Here is a 13544-nt window from a genome sequence, read left to right as displayed (position 1 = left end):
CCTGGTTTAGGGACTGAGAACTTTCTGGATAATTTTGCACTCTTGTTAATTTTTTAATGCAACGTCAGTGTGCTTCTATTGTGCATCTTCATGTACTTTTCCATGCTACATATCTACTTTAGGAACTCAGAATTTAGGACCCCACTCAAACTGTGGTTTCAGAGTAACGACAGTACTTTTTTCAGTATATTTTCTGGAGGATCTCTTTAGCTCTTTAGTATTTGTTGTGTTTTATTCCCTCAAGGCTTGAAGTAACAGTCTGTTTTGCATTCTTGTAAGTGCTCAACACTGAGAGATTAAAAACTTGTTCTCCTTGGCAGAGGATTTCTTGAAAGAGTGTGTGTGGGAAGTTATGCTGCTTAAGAAGTTGTGGTGAAAGCCTTTGAAGAGGTAGTAGGTAAGAAGCATTCAAATCCGGCTGGTGGAAATCTGTTGTTCTCGTAAACATCAACAGCAACTTCACAGGCTACTTTGGATACCACCCCAAGGGATGGTGGGCAGGAGAAGAACTTCAAGAAGGAGACTGGGGCAGTGGCTAGCACTGCTGCTGTCAGTCGATTCCACAGCTGGGAAGGGAAAGGGATGCTCGGTCAGGCTGTGGTCCCATCCAGAGAAAGTGTTCATATGGGCTGCTGCCTTCCACCTGAGAGGTCGGGATGCTGTAGGAGGATGGAGAGACCAGAGCCTAGGTCTTCAGTTCAAGTCTCAGCACACTTTAAATCTAACCTTGCTGTAGTTATCAGGCTTGGCCTCTTGCAAGGTCTACTTTTCCGTTCTTTCTTCCTTGGGTTTCCTATGAACTTTATGGTGCTGAGGTCCATTTGGCTCAAAATTCTTTGATTTGTTTTTGACAACCATCATAGGACTTTGAAAATGCTCCTCTGCTCCTGAGTAGGTGAAGTCTCCAGCAGGGCTTCATATACTGGCTGGAAGAGCATCTGAAAAGCTAATGGTGCTGCAGGTAGTGATATGGCCAGAGGGTTGTCGAACTGCTGTAAATAAGGCAAAATATAAAGATGAAAAGAAAAATGGAAATTACTTTTTGATTGCTTGGCTTTAAGAAACTTTCCCTAATGTTGTGCCTTTGTGGTTGATTTGGTTCTTCTTGCAATTCCTTTGATGGCAAATTATTTGATAGTTCTGCCACTCTTCCCTGTTACCTTTATTTCTTGAGAGGGTGAAATTGTTTAATTCTTGTATTCAGGGTTTACCATTTAATTTAGCTAAATGTGTAAAATGGTACATGGTTGTAGTGGGACCAGATGGGTCCAGAGAAAGAAAGAACTGGCCATAAGAAGGGGCTGGCTGTTTTCATGCAATAAGTTTTTCACTGTAACGTCGGATACTATTTGCCTGGCACCTTGGGGAGAGGTAAGATATTAGTTTAAATACTTTGTGTAGTTTTAGGGGGTTTTCCATATCTAGGGTTGTTCCAGCCCTTGAGTGCCAGAAGTGCTCCGTACAAGGAAACTGTGCTGCAAAAATCAATTATGCATTTTTTTCTGCATGTAGATTGTGCTGTGTGGGTGAGCGAGAGAGGCTATCCATAATTCCTCTGACATAATAAATCCCTTATGCAAGGTAAATTCTTCTTACTGCTTCTTTCCCTTTTTCAACAATATATTAGTTGTAGAAGTAGCCAGTTCATAGAGTGTAAAAATGTCATGGTTTATATTATGCTGTGCAAGATTTGATTAGCATAGAAATTCCATAAAACAAGTAATAGTATTGTTCTAGGACTCCGTTGCTGCAGCAAATGATTTGGGGGGCTGGATTTTATGGTGTAGGCATCTGAAGTGGGAGAATAGGGGAGGATATATGTTCCATTGTGGCTTCCAGACCGCAGTATAATCAGGATTCAGATGAAAACAAAGTAGGTCACGGCACAAACTTCTACTGAAAAGTTGGAGACTCTTACAAACTCCCTTGCAGTGCAACTGAAAGCACAATTTGGAACATGAGGTTGGACGAAAAAGTGTAACAGCACTGACCTCCTCCTTCACCTACACTCCAATCTTCCTTGCCCTTACCCAGCATTCCTAAACAGGTTTGTTTGGTTTTTTCCCTCCTTTTTTTTTTTTTTTTTTCTACTTTCCAATCACTGGTTTAAAGAATTACTGGAGGAAAAGAAATCAGAGGTTATACAAAATTGCACAGGAGCAATTCTCCATAAGCTTTGCCTAATGCTTTTCTGAACTCCATTCATTGAGCTTTTGACCTCTCTGATGCCGTATAACTCTTATTGCCAATTATTCACTGTGTAGGAAAGTATTTAAACTACACACATGATTTTTTTGATGTGAAATCTTCGTTTTCTATGTTACGAGAAAGAGTAAATAGTTGTTCCTGGGTTACTTTCTCAGTATCAGACCTGAGAGATCCCACAGTATTGTGGCCTGAGAGATCCCACAATTTTTCCTCATGCCAAAGCTTTGTATACTTCTGAGCATCCTCACCAGCTTCCTTTTTATACCTCTTTGTAGTGTACTCTGCACCTCTTCCAATCTGTTTCTCTGGCAGTGGGGGAATTTCACTCAGTGTTAAAGGTTTGGTGAGCTTTGGATTTCATGTTCTAGCTCGGTGTTTTCCAGTTTTGTTTTACCGCTAACAATGAACGCTGTGTCTTTCTCTTCTGGCCACTGTGGAGTAGCATCCTGAAGTTTGTCAAAGGACTTACCACAGCGACTCCAAGATCTATTTTAAGTTCTATTCCCAAGTGGAGATAGGCTCTGAGTTACTTTCACAGTGTGTATGTTCATGTGCAAAGGTGTTTTCCCAATACACACTGACCCGTATTTTTCAACATGAATTTCTTCTGCCTTTCCTAGTCCACAGTCATTTACAAGGATTTCATGATGTTGTAACTCATGGTGGCCAATAGCTTTGTGCAGAAAATTGATGTAACCAAATAACTTCCAGATTTTTCTATAAATGGAGACTTTGTGCAAAGAGTCTATGAAAAGAGTTGATAAGTTATGATAATTCCTAAGTGTTCAGAAGAGTGTAGTTGGCTCTTTCTCTCTCTCTCTATTTTTTTTTTTTTTTCTTCCGTGTTCATTCCCATTTCTGCAGTGACCTAAGGCTGACTCTGGCTGGTTGAAATATAGTGTTTTATCTTTTTCTCGATTGATTTTTGAGGATCGAAGAATTTGCTGTAGCACACTTACTACATGTAGCAGATATTTGGGGAAAGCTGCAGTTCTTGATAGGAAAGGACAATGCTGTCTTCTGCCTCATTTCTCTTATTCCCTTTGCAACTACTGCAGAATGCTGCTTGCTTCCCAGATCTTAAAGAAGAGTCAAATTTTTTTTTTTTCCCAAGAAACAAAATTGAAGGAGAGCATCAAGACTTAGCTGGAAGTGCTGGTAGATAATCACTGAATGATGAGGAGCAAGAAATGTTTTGTTATTAACTGTTGGTTATTGAGTGATGGTCAGGGCAACCAAAAAGATAAATTACTGTTAAAATGTAGTTAGGGTTCTCTATATTGTGTGTTTAATACTCTAAAAAAAGTGTGAGTACTTGGGGTGGGACAGATGCGTATCAATACAGACTATTCATTGAAAGGGTTATCAAGCATTGGAAGAGGCTGCCCAAGGAAGTGGTGGAATCGCCATCCCTGGAGGTATTTGAAAGACGGGTAGACGTGGTGCTGAGGGACATGGTTTAGCGATGGTTTTGTCAGTGTTAGGTTGATGGTTGGACTTGATGATCTGAAAGGTCCCTTCCAACCTAGACAATTCTATGATTCTATATACAGCAGCATTAAAGACAACAAGTCTCTTCCTGTAAAGCCAACGTGCCTGAGAACTGTGGGCAAGTAGCATAGGGCTAAATTGCTTACAAATCCTTCAAAATTTAGGAAGAAGTGGATTACTGACTTTGATCCAGATTTCTGAACTGAATGTACTTGAAAGTATGTGATGAATTTATAGATAATTTTTTTCTAGCAGAATTTGACATAGTAGAACTTATTTTTTGTTTATAAATAGTTAAATAGGTGGAATGGGCCATCTGTGGAGGCAAGCAGGGCAGTTGTTAATGTGGCATAAACAAACTAGTATGCAATGTAATGAAAAAACCAAACTTTATGTGCTTTCTACAGCTCTGAGTACTGTGTCACGCTTGCTCGATCACTTGTCTGTGGAGGTTCTCTTCTCTGAAATCGAGCAAGCAGTGAACAGCTGAGCTGCTCTGTGGCACTGCTACACTCTTAAGAAAAAGCAGAAGGAAAAAAAACCTGAAAATGCTACAGATAACACAATTTTACCTTCCCTGCTTCATCCAAACTTGTGAAGTGGGCTTCAAATTCCTTAAAACTCTTTCACTCGGTTAATAATGTAGCTTCCAGCACGCTAACTTTTTGTTGTGTTTAAACCTTTGCCAGGGCGGGAGCAGTTTCATGGCCTCGGGTCTATGTACTGCAGAGGAGCAGCTGCTGTGATCCTCACGTATGATGTGAACAGCCTCCAAAGCCTGACAGAGCTGGAAGAAAGATTCTTGGCACTGACGGACAGTGCGAGTGCTGACTGCATTTTCGCTATTGTTGGAAATAAAGTTGACCTCACCGATGACTGTGCTTTACCGCCGGATGAAAATAGACCTGAGAAGTCTGTTGCCAGCTGTGGCTCAAAGGTGCGAAAACAAGTCCGTGCAGAGGATGCGATTGCGCTCTATAAAAAGATACTGAAATACAAAATGCTGGATGAGAAGGACGTTCCGGCAGCTGAGAAAATGTGCTTTGAGACCAGTGCAAAAACGGGATACAAGGTGGACTACCTCTTTGAAACTGTGTTTGAGATGGTAGTCCCGATAATTGTACGGCAGAAAGCAGAGGGGCCACCGCAAACTGTAGATATTACTGACTACAAGCCAGCGAAAAGGACAAAATCTGGTTGTTGTGCCTGAACCATTTACATAACATAAGAAAAGGGGAGGGATTGTTTGCTCCAGCAGACTGTGGAATAAGAAGTGCTTGCAGTTCACCAGAAAGGAAAAGTCAAAGAATAAATAGATGAAAATGGTGTATGTGGAAAAAACGAATCTTCTGACCATGAAGAGTTTCTGGGAAGCCCTGTGTGTGAAAATGGGAATGTGAGTGAAATTACGGAGGAAGACTTGCCAGTTTCCCAGGGCTCTGGAAGACAAATGGTGTGTTAGTAGAATTGGTAGTGACAATTGTTTGAACAGTTTTGAAGGAGTCTCATTTTTTTAATGACTCGCCATTTCATGTTGCATGTAAACGATCTATTTGTGTACTCTCGACAGCTTTCACATGATTATCGTCTTTCCCCTTGTGATTCTAACTTTGGAAGATTGAACACATGGTACTTTTTTACTCTTAAAAAAAAAAAAAAGGCAGAAAAATCCAGGTATAATTTATATTTGTAGCTAACAAATCAATTACAGTCTTTTTATGTCAGATATGACAGTGTAAGATTCAGAAGCTGTACTATTAAAATAATTGTGGATATGTACTGTTCATTTGGAGACTTTATTAATGTGAATCCTCCTTCCATAGTGGGCTTTCACGTACTAATGGGCAGCACCGCAGCTCTCACTGCTTGCATTGTAAGTTGCAGGAGGAAGTTTTTTTCCTTCATTTTTTCTCTTGTAATTTTTTAATGTGGGTAGCAAAGATTTTTGGGGGGAGGAAGCAGTTTTCTATTTTGTCTGCATTTTGCAGAGACCTCTTCTCATGGTGCCTATATGATACGGTGTTGGATACCTGTGTTCTGTCTTCCAGCTCCTCCTTAGTTGTGCCCAGGCAAAGCTGCAGCTTTGATTTCTAGCAGCGATGCATGACATTACCATGTACCTGGAGGGAAGCGAGGACTGGTGTTTTCTGATGTGAAACTGGCTAATGCAGGAGGAAGGGAAGAGAAACTGCCTTTTGTGGAGTAGAAAAGCGCACGAAGGAGCACTAATGAGGTGTGTAGTTTCTCTCCTGACTGCAGTAAAAAGGAGGGGCTAATACTCAGTACTGCTCCTGGAGCTTCCCAGCCCTCTCGGCTACAAAGAACACATGCAGTGATCCGGGAGCTCACATTGAGATACAGTAATCAGAGTGGAGAACTGCTAGTTTAAAAAAAAAACAAAACAAATAAATGCCACAAATACCCCATGCCCCCTGCCAAACCCTCCCAAAAACAAACAAGCAAAAAAAAAAAAACAACCCAGAGATGCAGCTCACATGTTTCCAATGTTTCCAGTTCTGCAAGTTGTTGTGTGGGGACTCCTCCATCTTCCTGTGGAGGCTTCTGGCATAGAACTAAAAGGTTGGTTGTTCTTATGCTTCATCGTTGTCTTTCTCTGTCCCACCCAAATCACAGTTGTTTAGTACATAGGGGGACAATTTCTAAATGAATAATGAATTAAATTATTACTAGGTATATTTAAAACTTTTTTTCAAAAGTATGCCCTCTTGAGCAACTTGCTGCAGTGTAGTAGCTTTATTTTCTGCTTTCAAGTTTATGCACAATACATGCATAGGGAGGAAGAGTGGCTTGAGAGACAAACCTCTGTATCTTTAAAGGTTGTAATCTTTTTGATCTTTTAATTTTTTTTCTCTTTCCTGTGAGGGTGGTGAGGCACTGGAACAGGTTGCCCAGAGAAGTTGTGGATGCCCCATCCCTGGAAGCGTTCAAGGCCAGGCTGGATGGGGCTTTGAGCAGCCTGGTCTAGTGGGAGGTGTCCCTGCCCATGGCAGGGGGTTGGAACTAGATGGTCTTTAAGGCCCCTTCCAACCCAAACCATTCTGTGATTCAGTGATTTACTAGAGGTTTGCAGTTTTACACCTGCCAATCTGTCAGAGACTTAACAGCACCTGCTTCATGGTATTTAAAACTTAATACAATTAACTCCCCCCCTCCTAGCTATTAACAAAACTTCAAGGCTAGTGTCAAGTCTTCCCTCAGGACTGGGAAGAGGCAAACAGGTTTACAGTCTCGGTCTTGTTCATGACCAAAGTGATCTGCCAATACGTCTGTGAGAGGTCCACCACTGGCTTTGCTCCGTCTGTTGACAGCTGAACCTGCAGCGCACAGAAGCTGTGCTGGGGCTTCTGGTCACTGGTTATAAGGTCAGGCTTTTGGGAGATGCTTTACCCCTAGAAGGTACAGAACAGGAAAAACTTTTGTAAATTTAACACCTAACACTTAAGGTATAAATACTCGAAATTCAGTTGTACCAGTGTTTGATTCATATGAGATCTTAAGATCCCTACAGTCTTTCCAAAAGCTCCAACTTGAGTGTTTTTACTTAAAGAGATGACGTGGTAACCTGTAAGTCTACACTTGTCCAGCATGGTGTTCATGGGTTTTCAATGTTGCTGGCTATTTTTCTTTGAGAAATGTCTGGGTTATGATGGGTTGTCACTCTGCCAGCCTGTCATGCCAACCCTGATCATGGGGTTGCACAGCAGGACCTGGGAGGCTGTGTAATACATGGGAGCTATTGGTAAGAGGTCAGGAGGAGATCTGGGTTGCTCAGCGTGCATGCTAGCCCCATTTCTTTACTACTTTCTGAAGTCAGATTGTGCTTTCAAGCAAAACTTAGGTTTCTGGAGTTTGATGTAAGACTTTAATTTTATTAATAGTTAAAACTCTGTTGTAGCTGATCTCCATTTTTACAGACCAGTGTGATGCTCTGTCTACTGCAGCAGTGCCTATGCTATCTTCATGCCTGCAAGCATGATTAGGGAACCCTCAACACTAAAATTGCACAGATTTTTTTTTTTTCCTGTTTAGTGGTGCTGTTTTGTTTTCTTTTCTTTTTCTTTTCTTTTTTTTTTTTTTTTAGCAGCACAGAGTAGCAATGCACTATGGCTTGCTCTTGTGCTTGTTAAGTGTCCTAACATAAACTTCCCTGTCGCTTCTGCAGGTGCGTTCTGATATCCCAGCACTGCAAAAAGCATTATTTTTCCCCCTTCCCATCCTACATAATTTTACTGGAACGATTCTGCTCGGCTTATTGACGGGGAGGAGCAGGGAAGCTGCAGGGTAGGGACTGGTGGCACAGGAACTGCACTAATGAACCTTTGTTCTAACTCTTGTTGCCTTAATAGTCACAGAGCTGAGCAGCTAACCTACTTTTAGCATAGCAGCAGTAGGCTGGACCACTAGTCAAGCTATGCCAGCGCTAGGACCTGCATTAATTATTTACTTATAAATTATTATGCCCCCCCACCTACCCTGCCCTGGCCAGGCTACAGCTGGAGTTCATGACAGACAGGGAACTACTGGAGAGAGTCCAGCGCAGGGCTACAAAGATGATCAAGGGGATGGAGCACCTCTCTTATGAGGAAAGGCTGAGAGACTTGGGTCTGGTTAGCCTGGAGAAGAGAAGCCCGAGAGGGGATCTTATCAATGCTTATAAATATCTAAAGGGTATCAGGAGGATGGGGCCAGGCTCTTCTCAGTGGTGCCCAGCGACAGGATGAGGGACAACGGGCACAAACTGGAACACCAGAAATACCATCTCAACATGAGGAGGAACTTCCTTACTTTGAGGGTGTCAGAGCACTGGAACAGGCTGCCTAGAGAGGTGGTGGAGTCTCCGTCGCTGGAGACATTGAAAACCCTCCTGGACACGTTCCTGTGCAACCTGCTGTAGGTGACCCTGCTCTGGCAGGGGGGTTGGACTAGATGATCTCCAGAGGTCCCTTCCAATCCCTACCAGTCTCTGATTCTGTGATTAATAGCTGCTGTGCCTGCTCTTGTTCAATGCCCTCTCTTCTGTGTCCCACCAGCTGCAGTGAGAGTTTTCCTCTGTTGCTGGGAGGTTGCTTTCCCTGTTAATAACCTGTGTGTGCAGCCTGGAGCTGGGCCGGTCATGGCTGTGTGCTCCTGGGGTCCCCCTGGGACTCCTTCCCGCCAGGGCTAGCGGTGGTGGGTGAGAGCCCTGCCTGGGAGGGGAACCTCATCTTCCAACTACTTTTCCCCCCTGCCTGCCCCCCTCTCCCCATTACGTTTGGCTGGATTATGTGAAGTGTTTGAACAGTGAAATAGAAGAGGTGTCATTTTTGGCCACGCTGGGCGAATGTGAGCTACAGGCCTGGTCGTGCCTGAGCTGATGGCTGTGACCTGAGCGGGGAGGGAAGGATGGCAGGGCGGGCAGGGGCAATCTGTGCCAGGCTGGCTGGGAAGGCCCCGTCCTGACCCTGGCAGGTGCTGGTGGTGGTGCAAGACCAACATCACTGTTGGACCCTGACAACCCCAACAAGGCTTTGATCCTCGTGGTGGCCACAAAGGGAGCCTGGACCCCCTGGCTGTCCGTGGGGCAGGGAGAGCTGCTGAGCCACCTGCTTCAGCTTAGGTATGCCCTTGCCTATGTCCTGGTGGGAAGCACCACTGCCTGTTTTAACTTCTCTGCTCGGGAGTCATGGGACACAGTGATAACACCCGTCCTGACAGGCTGAGAGAGCTGGGGTTGTTCAGCCTGGAGAAGAGAAGGCTCCGGGGAGACCTTATAGCAGCCTTCCAGTACCTAAAGGGGGCCTACAGGAAGGATGGGGAGAGACGTTTTACCAGGGAGTGTGGCAATAGGACCAGGCGTAACAGTTTTAAACTGAAAGAGGGGAGATTTAGACTAGATATTAGGAAGAAATTCTTTCCTGTGGGGGTGGTGAGGCACTGGAACAGGTTGCCCAGAGAAGCTGTGGATGCCCCATCCCTGGAAGTGTTCAAGGCCAGGCTGGATGGGGCTTTGAGCAGCCTGGTCTAGTGGGAGGTGTCCCTGCCCATGGCAGGGGGTTGGAACTAGATGATCTTGAAGGTCCCTTCCAACCCAAACCATTCCATGTTTCTCTGTAATTTCCATAGAATAAAATGCCTTAAGTTTGTTGCCAGTGAGTCATGGTTTGGGGACCAGTTGCCATCAAGAGGCTTTGGACTGCCATCAAGGGCAAGGGATTGGAACTAGATGATCTTTAAGGTCCCTTCCAACCCAAACCATTCTGTGATTCTGTGAATTCAGAACCCACTTTCAAGAAGTCCGGGCAAGCTGTTCCAGTTGTCTTGCCACCCTCATCATAACAAATGTCCTCCTCCTGACCAATCTGATTCTACCCTCTTTCAGTTTAAAACCTCAGCCCCTTGTCCTGTCACTACAGGCCTTCGTAAATGGTCTCTCTCCATGTTGTTTATAAGCCCCCTTTAAGTCTTGAAAGGCCGCTATAAGGTCTCCCCAGAGCCTTCTCTTCTCCAGGCTGAACAACCCCAACTCTCTCTGCCTGTCTTCATAGGAGAGGGGGTAAATGTCCAGCTAAGAGGTAGTTTGAGTAAGCCAGCTCCCTTCCATGCTGTGCTGCAGGGTAGCTCACTGGGTGAAATCCTCTGGCTGCTGCGAGTATTCCACGTGTTTGCGTGCAGGAGCTCCCTCCCCTTCCCAAACAGTGATTACGCAGGCTTTGGAGAAACACGCGTATGAGTACACAGACCTGAAGCACATGACATACACAAACAACGTACAAAAGTTCAAGTCTGCATGGCACCTTGGGGGGTTTTGTGGTTTGGTTTTTCCTGCACAGTGCCTGGGCCTTCAACTCAATGCTGTGCTGACACCGCACTGAACAAACTTCCTAAGAACAGCTTCTGTGAGTCAGAGAAAATTAAGAGGCAAAGCCACTGTTGGAGGAAGACCTATCTGCTGAAGTTTTACGTGCAAAAAAAATTAGCTGCATAGGAAGATTAGGCAATGTATTAGCCACGAAAATCCAAACAGTTTGCTGCTGTTGTGGACATAATTTGTTTTTACAGAATTCTATAACCTCCGCTGGCATTCACTTGAAACACGGCATGTGCTGCATTGCCGGAGCTGCATGCTGTAAAAATCACAAGTGATACCTGTGTGATCATCCCACGACCACCGATGTCTAGCAACACCTGGAAGAGACAAGGTGCCGATTCATGGGCATTTGTTACTGCTGTGTGTATTTTAAAAGAATTGGCAAACATGGAGCAGACCTGGCTCATCTTGACTGCAGTGTTTCCAGTTCTAAGCATTTTATTTAGCTGAAGCAAATACTAGTGTGATTAGTTTGTTTGCAGGCAGCCTTTCAGAGCTACTGCGTGGCCAGATTGCTCATTTCAAGCTCAGGTAGTTTCTCTGTTTGTGGATATATCTAATTATACGTACAACTAATCTAGGTTAGACAGTGTGCTAGCTAAGAACTTTAACTTAATTTATACTTTATATTTTTTTTGTGGAGGTATCACTTGCCAAGTTTGGTTAATGTTGGTTTCCGGAACATTGCAGAGCATGAATAATACGTTACTTTAATCTGCAACATAGCAATTTATTGGCCTAAGTTGTTCTTCCTAACAACAAATGAAATACTATTTCAGTGTTTCAGCTTATACAAGGAATTTTAGAAACACGGCTTCCCTCCTGGATCTTTTTAAGTGCCATGAAATAAACGAGTGCATTCCTGTTTAAATATTTTGAATTTCAGCAGAAGGAGCTTTCTGGTGGTTCTTTTCGAATTCCTTAGGTGCAAACAAAGTAATTCAACAGAGTAGTCCATATGCATTGTATAGGAAGACACCATTTACAAAATGGAAATCATCAACAAATAGAGGTGTAGAAAAAAACAGGTTTTATTTATGATACAGTGAGGATGGAATGTAATTACAAAAGCCAAGAAGCACCTGAAGCAGGAGTGAGGTGAACTGTTGAAAAACCAACTCATTGCTATAAAAGTCTCTCTGATTTCAGTTTTAAGCATTCAGGTATATAATCAGACTATGCGAATAGGAAATTTGCAGCTGATCCTTTTTTTCCCCCCCTCTCTTGCGGTGGTGACAGCCAACTTTGGGCTAAATTGCCTTTTCTATAGACGGAAAGAGGAAGCCATTCTGGCCATTTATCAAGCCTGGCATGCAATAACCTGGTTCTCTGTGGGAAAAGATGGGGCTAAATAAATGCCTTGCCTCGTTCCCCTTTGCTTTGGCAAGGATGGCTGTGTGCAATTTGGGATGGTGGCTGTCCCATTGACATGTGTCCCCAGCTGCCAGGACAGCATGCCTTCAGACAGACAACTGGCAGGTCTGGAAGTTCTGAGTTGGAAGGTCGTGAACATTGAGCAATATGCTCTCCTGCAAAACCTACCCTACGTGCGATGGCTGTTCCAACAGCGCGTGGTTAAAATCTGTTTGTGATGAGTGGCTTGTTTTCAGAGGGGAAAAAGTGCAATGCAAAAACCACTCAGCGGTGCTGCTGTGTGGGCAGTGTGATACAGATGGATGTCCACAACACAGTGGAGCAAGAGACCTCTGTAATGGTCCTTTGGCCTGGGTTATGTCCAGAAAAAAATTATCAAGCTTGTAAAATAAAATGCTGATCTTCATCATATAGTCTCCTAATAAAAATAGGAAGAGTTGCATTTTGTGGTCACTACTTTTGGGAGGCCTGTGGGCTTCTCTGCTACTGCCAGTGGGTAAGTGCTAAAGCATGGTGAGTCTTGAAAAAAAAACAAATACAGTAAGATGATTGTTTTGGGTGTGTTTGAGATGCCCAAGCATAAAACACTGACATCAAAGTTAGGTTTCAGTGCTGGACATAAGCACTTTCCAGAGCATATTTTCAGTATTTTGCAAGGGTTTAGCATTTTGATCATCCTATGTTAACTTTTTACTGAACTGCAGCTGTTAGTGTTTACTGTTGTGACAAATATAGTTAATAGAAAAGATGCGTATATTCTCTTAAAGTAAATGCAGTGGGTATCTGACCAAGGTAACCAAAAGTTTTTTTTGGTGTTTCAAAGCTGTGAGTATCTGTATCATTTGGCAAATGACATAATGTTAGACTAGCAAAAAATGTGTATATATACTGTATAGTAGGAGAACACAGCACTAGATCTGTGTGTTAGACTTAATTTGTGTTACACCTAATTTGCTTTTACAGACATTTTTAAAAATTAACTTTCCATTCAGCTTTTGAGGTAATAAGTTAAAAAAGCACCAAGATGATTTATTCAAATGTCTAACCATCCTAGAAGGGTTCCACTGTATAAGAACTACCTGGAAAGCAGGTTCCTTATACTGTGAAAGACTTCTATAAATTTTTCATACAGACTTGACATCTGCTGATATGGCTTCGGATGAGTCCTGCCTTGAGCGTATCTGCTGAGGGCTTGCTTTGGAAGGGCTGGTCGATCGTAGTGAGCCAGAAGCTGTATTTATTTGCAAAGTAGTGACAGGTTCCACGTGCGCCGTTGCATTCGATGAAGGGAGTTGCTCTGAAATCTTCCAGGCAGCTCCCGGGAGAAACCAGCGACTGTCCTCCGCCTTCATCACCAGCAGCAGTGTGCTAAAGGAGACAAGGAGGGCAGCGTTCAGAGCACAACCTCAGGCAATTCTGTCAAAAACTTACGCGTGGGAAAAGAGAAAAAAAACACTAGAATTGCTCCTAATTCTTATCTCTGGAGCAGAGAGTCGATTAATCCTGCAGCTCTGTAAGGCTTAAGGGTTTAGCTATGTTTTAGCTATAGAAAGGGGCTAGCTCACATGTTGATGCCACTTTAAAATCTTCTGACAAACATCTT

At 43.4% G+C, this 13544-nt stretch overlaps 2 protein-coding genes across 6 annotated transcripts in view; one reads left to right on the top strand and one right to left on the bottom strand.

Annotated features, from left to right (window-relative positions):
- Window positions 1-13544, top strand: part of RAB20 (RAB20, member RAS oncogene family) — a 40907-nt gene that overhangs the window by 23973 nt on the left and 3390 nt on the right. The window contains exons 2-3 of one of the 3 annotated variants that reach the window (XR_008469837.1): window positions 4389-5932; window positions 6214-12477. Coding sequence is in view for 1 of the 3 variants with exons in the window: in XM_054224138.1 (XP_054080113.1) it covers window positions 4389-4909 (521 nt within the window). In the remaining 2 variants the exon portion in view is untranslated. Of the gene's footprint in view, window positions 1-4388; window positions 12478-13544 lie in introns of those variants that run through there. The other 2 variants (XR_008469838.1, XM_054224138.1) reach the window with 2 other exon arrangements.
- Window positions 11581-13544, bottom strand: part of COL4A2 (collagen type IV alpha 2 chain) — a 147603-nt gene continuing 145639 nt past the window's right edge. For all 3 annotated transcript variants that reach the window (XM_054224104.1, XM_054224088.1, XM_054224095.1), the window contains exon 48: window positions 11581-13309. In XM_054224104.1, the coding sequence (XP_054080079.1) occupies window positions 13055-13309 (255 nt within the window). In that variant the 3' untranslated portion in view covers window positions 11581-13054. The remainder of the gene's footprint in view (window positions 13310-13544) is intronic.

The sequence above is a fragment of the Rissa tridactyla genome, chromosome 1, assembly GCF_028500815.1.
Source record: "Rissa tridactyla isolate bRisTri1 chromosome 1, bRisTri1.patW.cur.20221130, whole genome shotgun sequence".
Lineage (NCBI taxonomy): Eukaryota > Metazoa > Chordata > Aves > Charadriiformes > Laridae > Rissa > Rissa tridactyla.
Note: the sequence above shows the minus strand (reverse complement) of the source record. Positions and strands in the feature narration are given on the sequence as shown.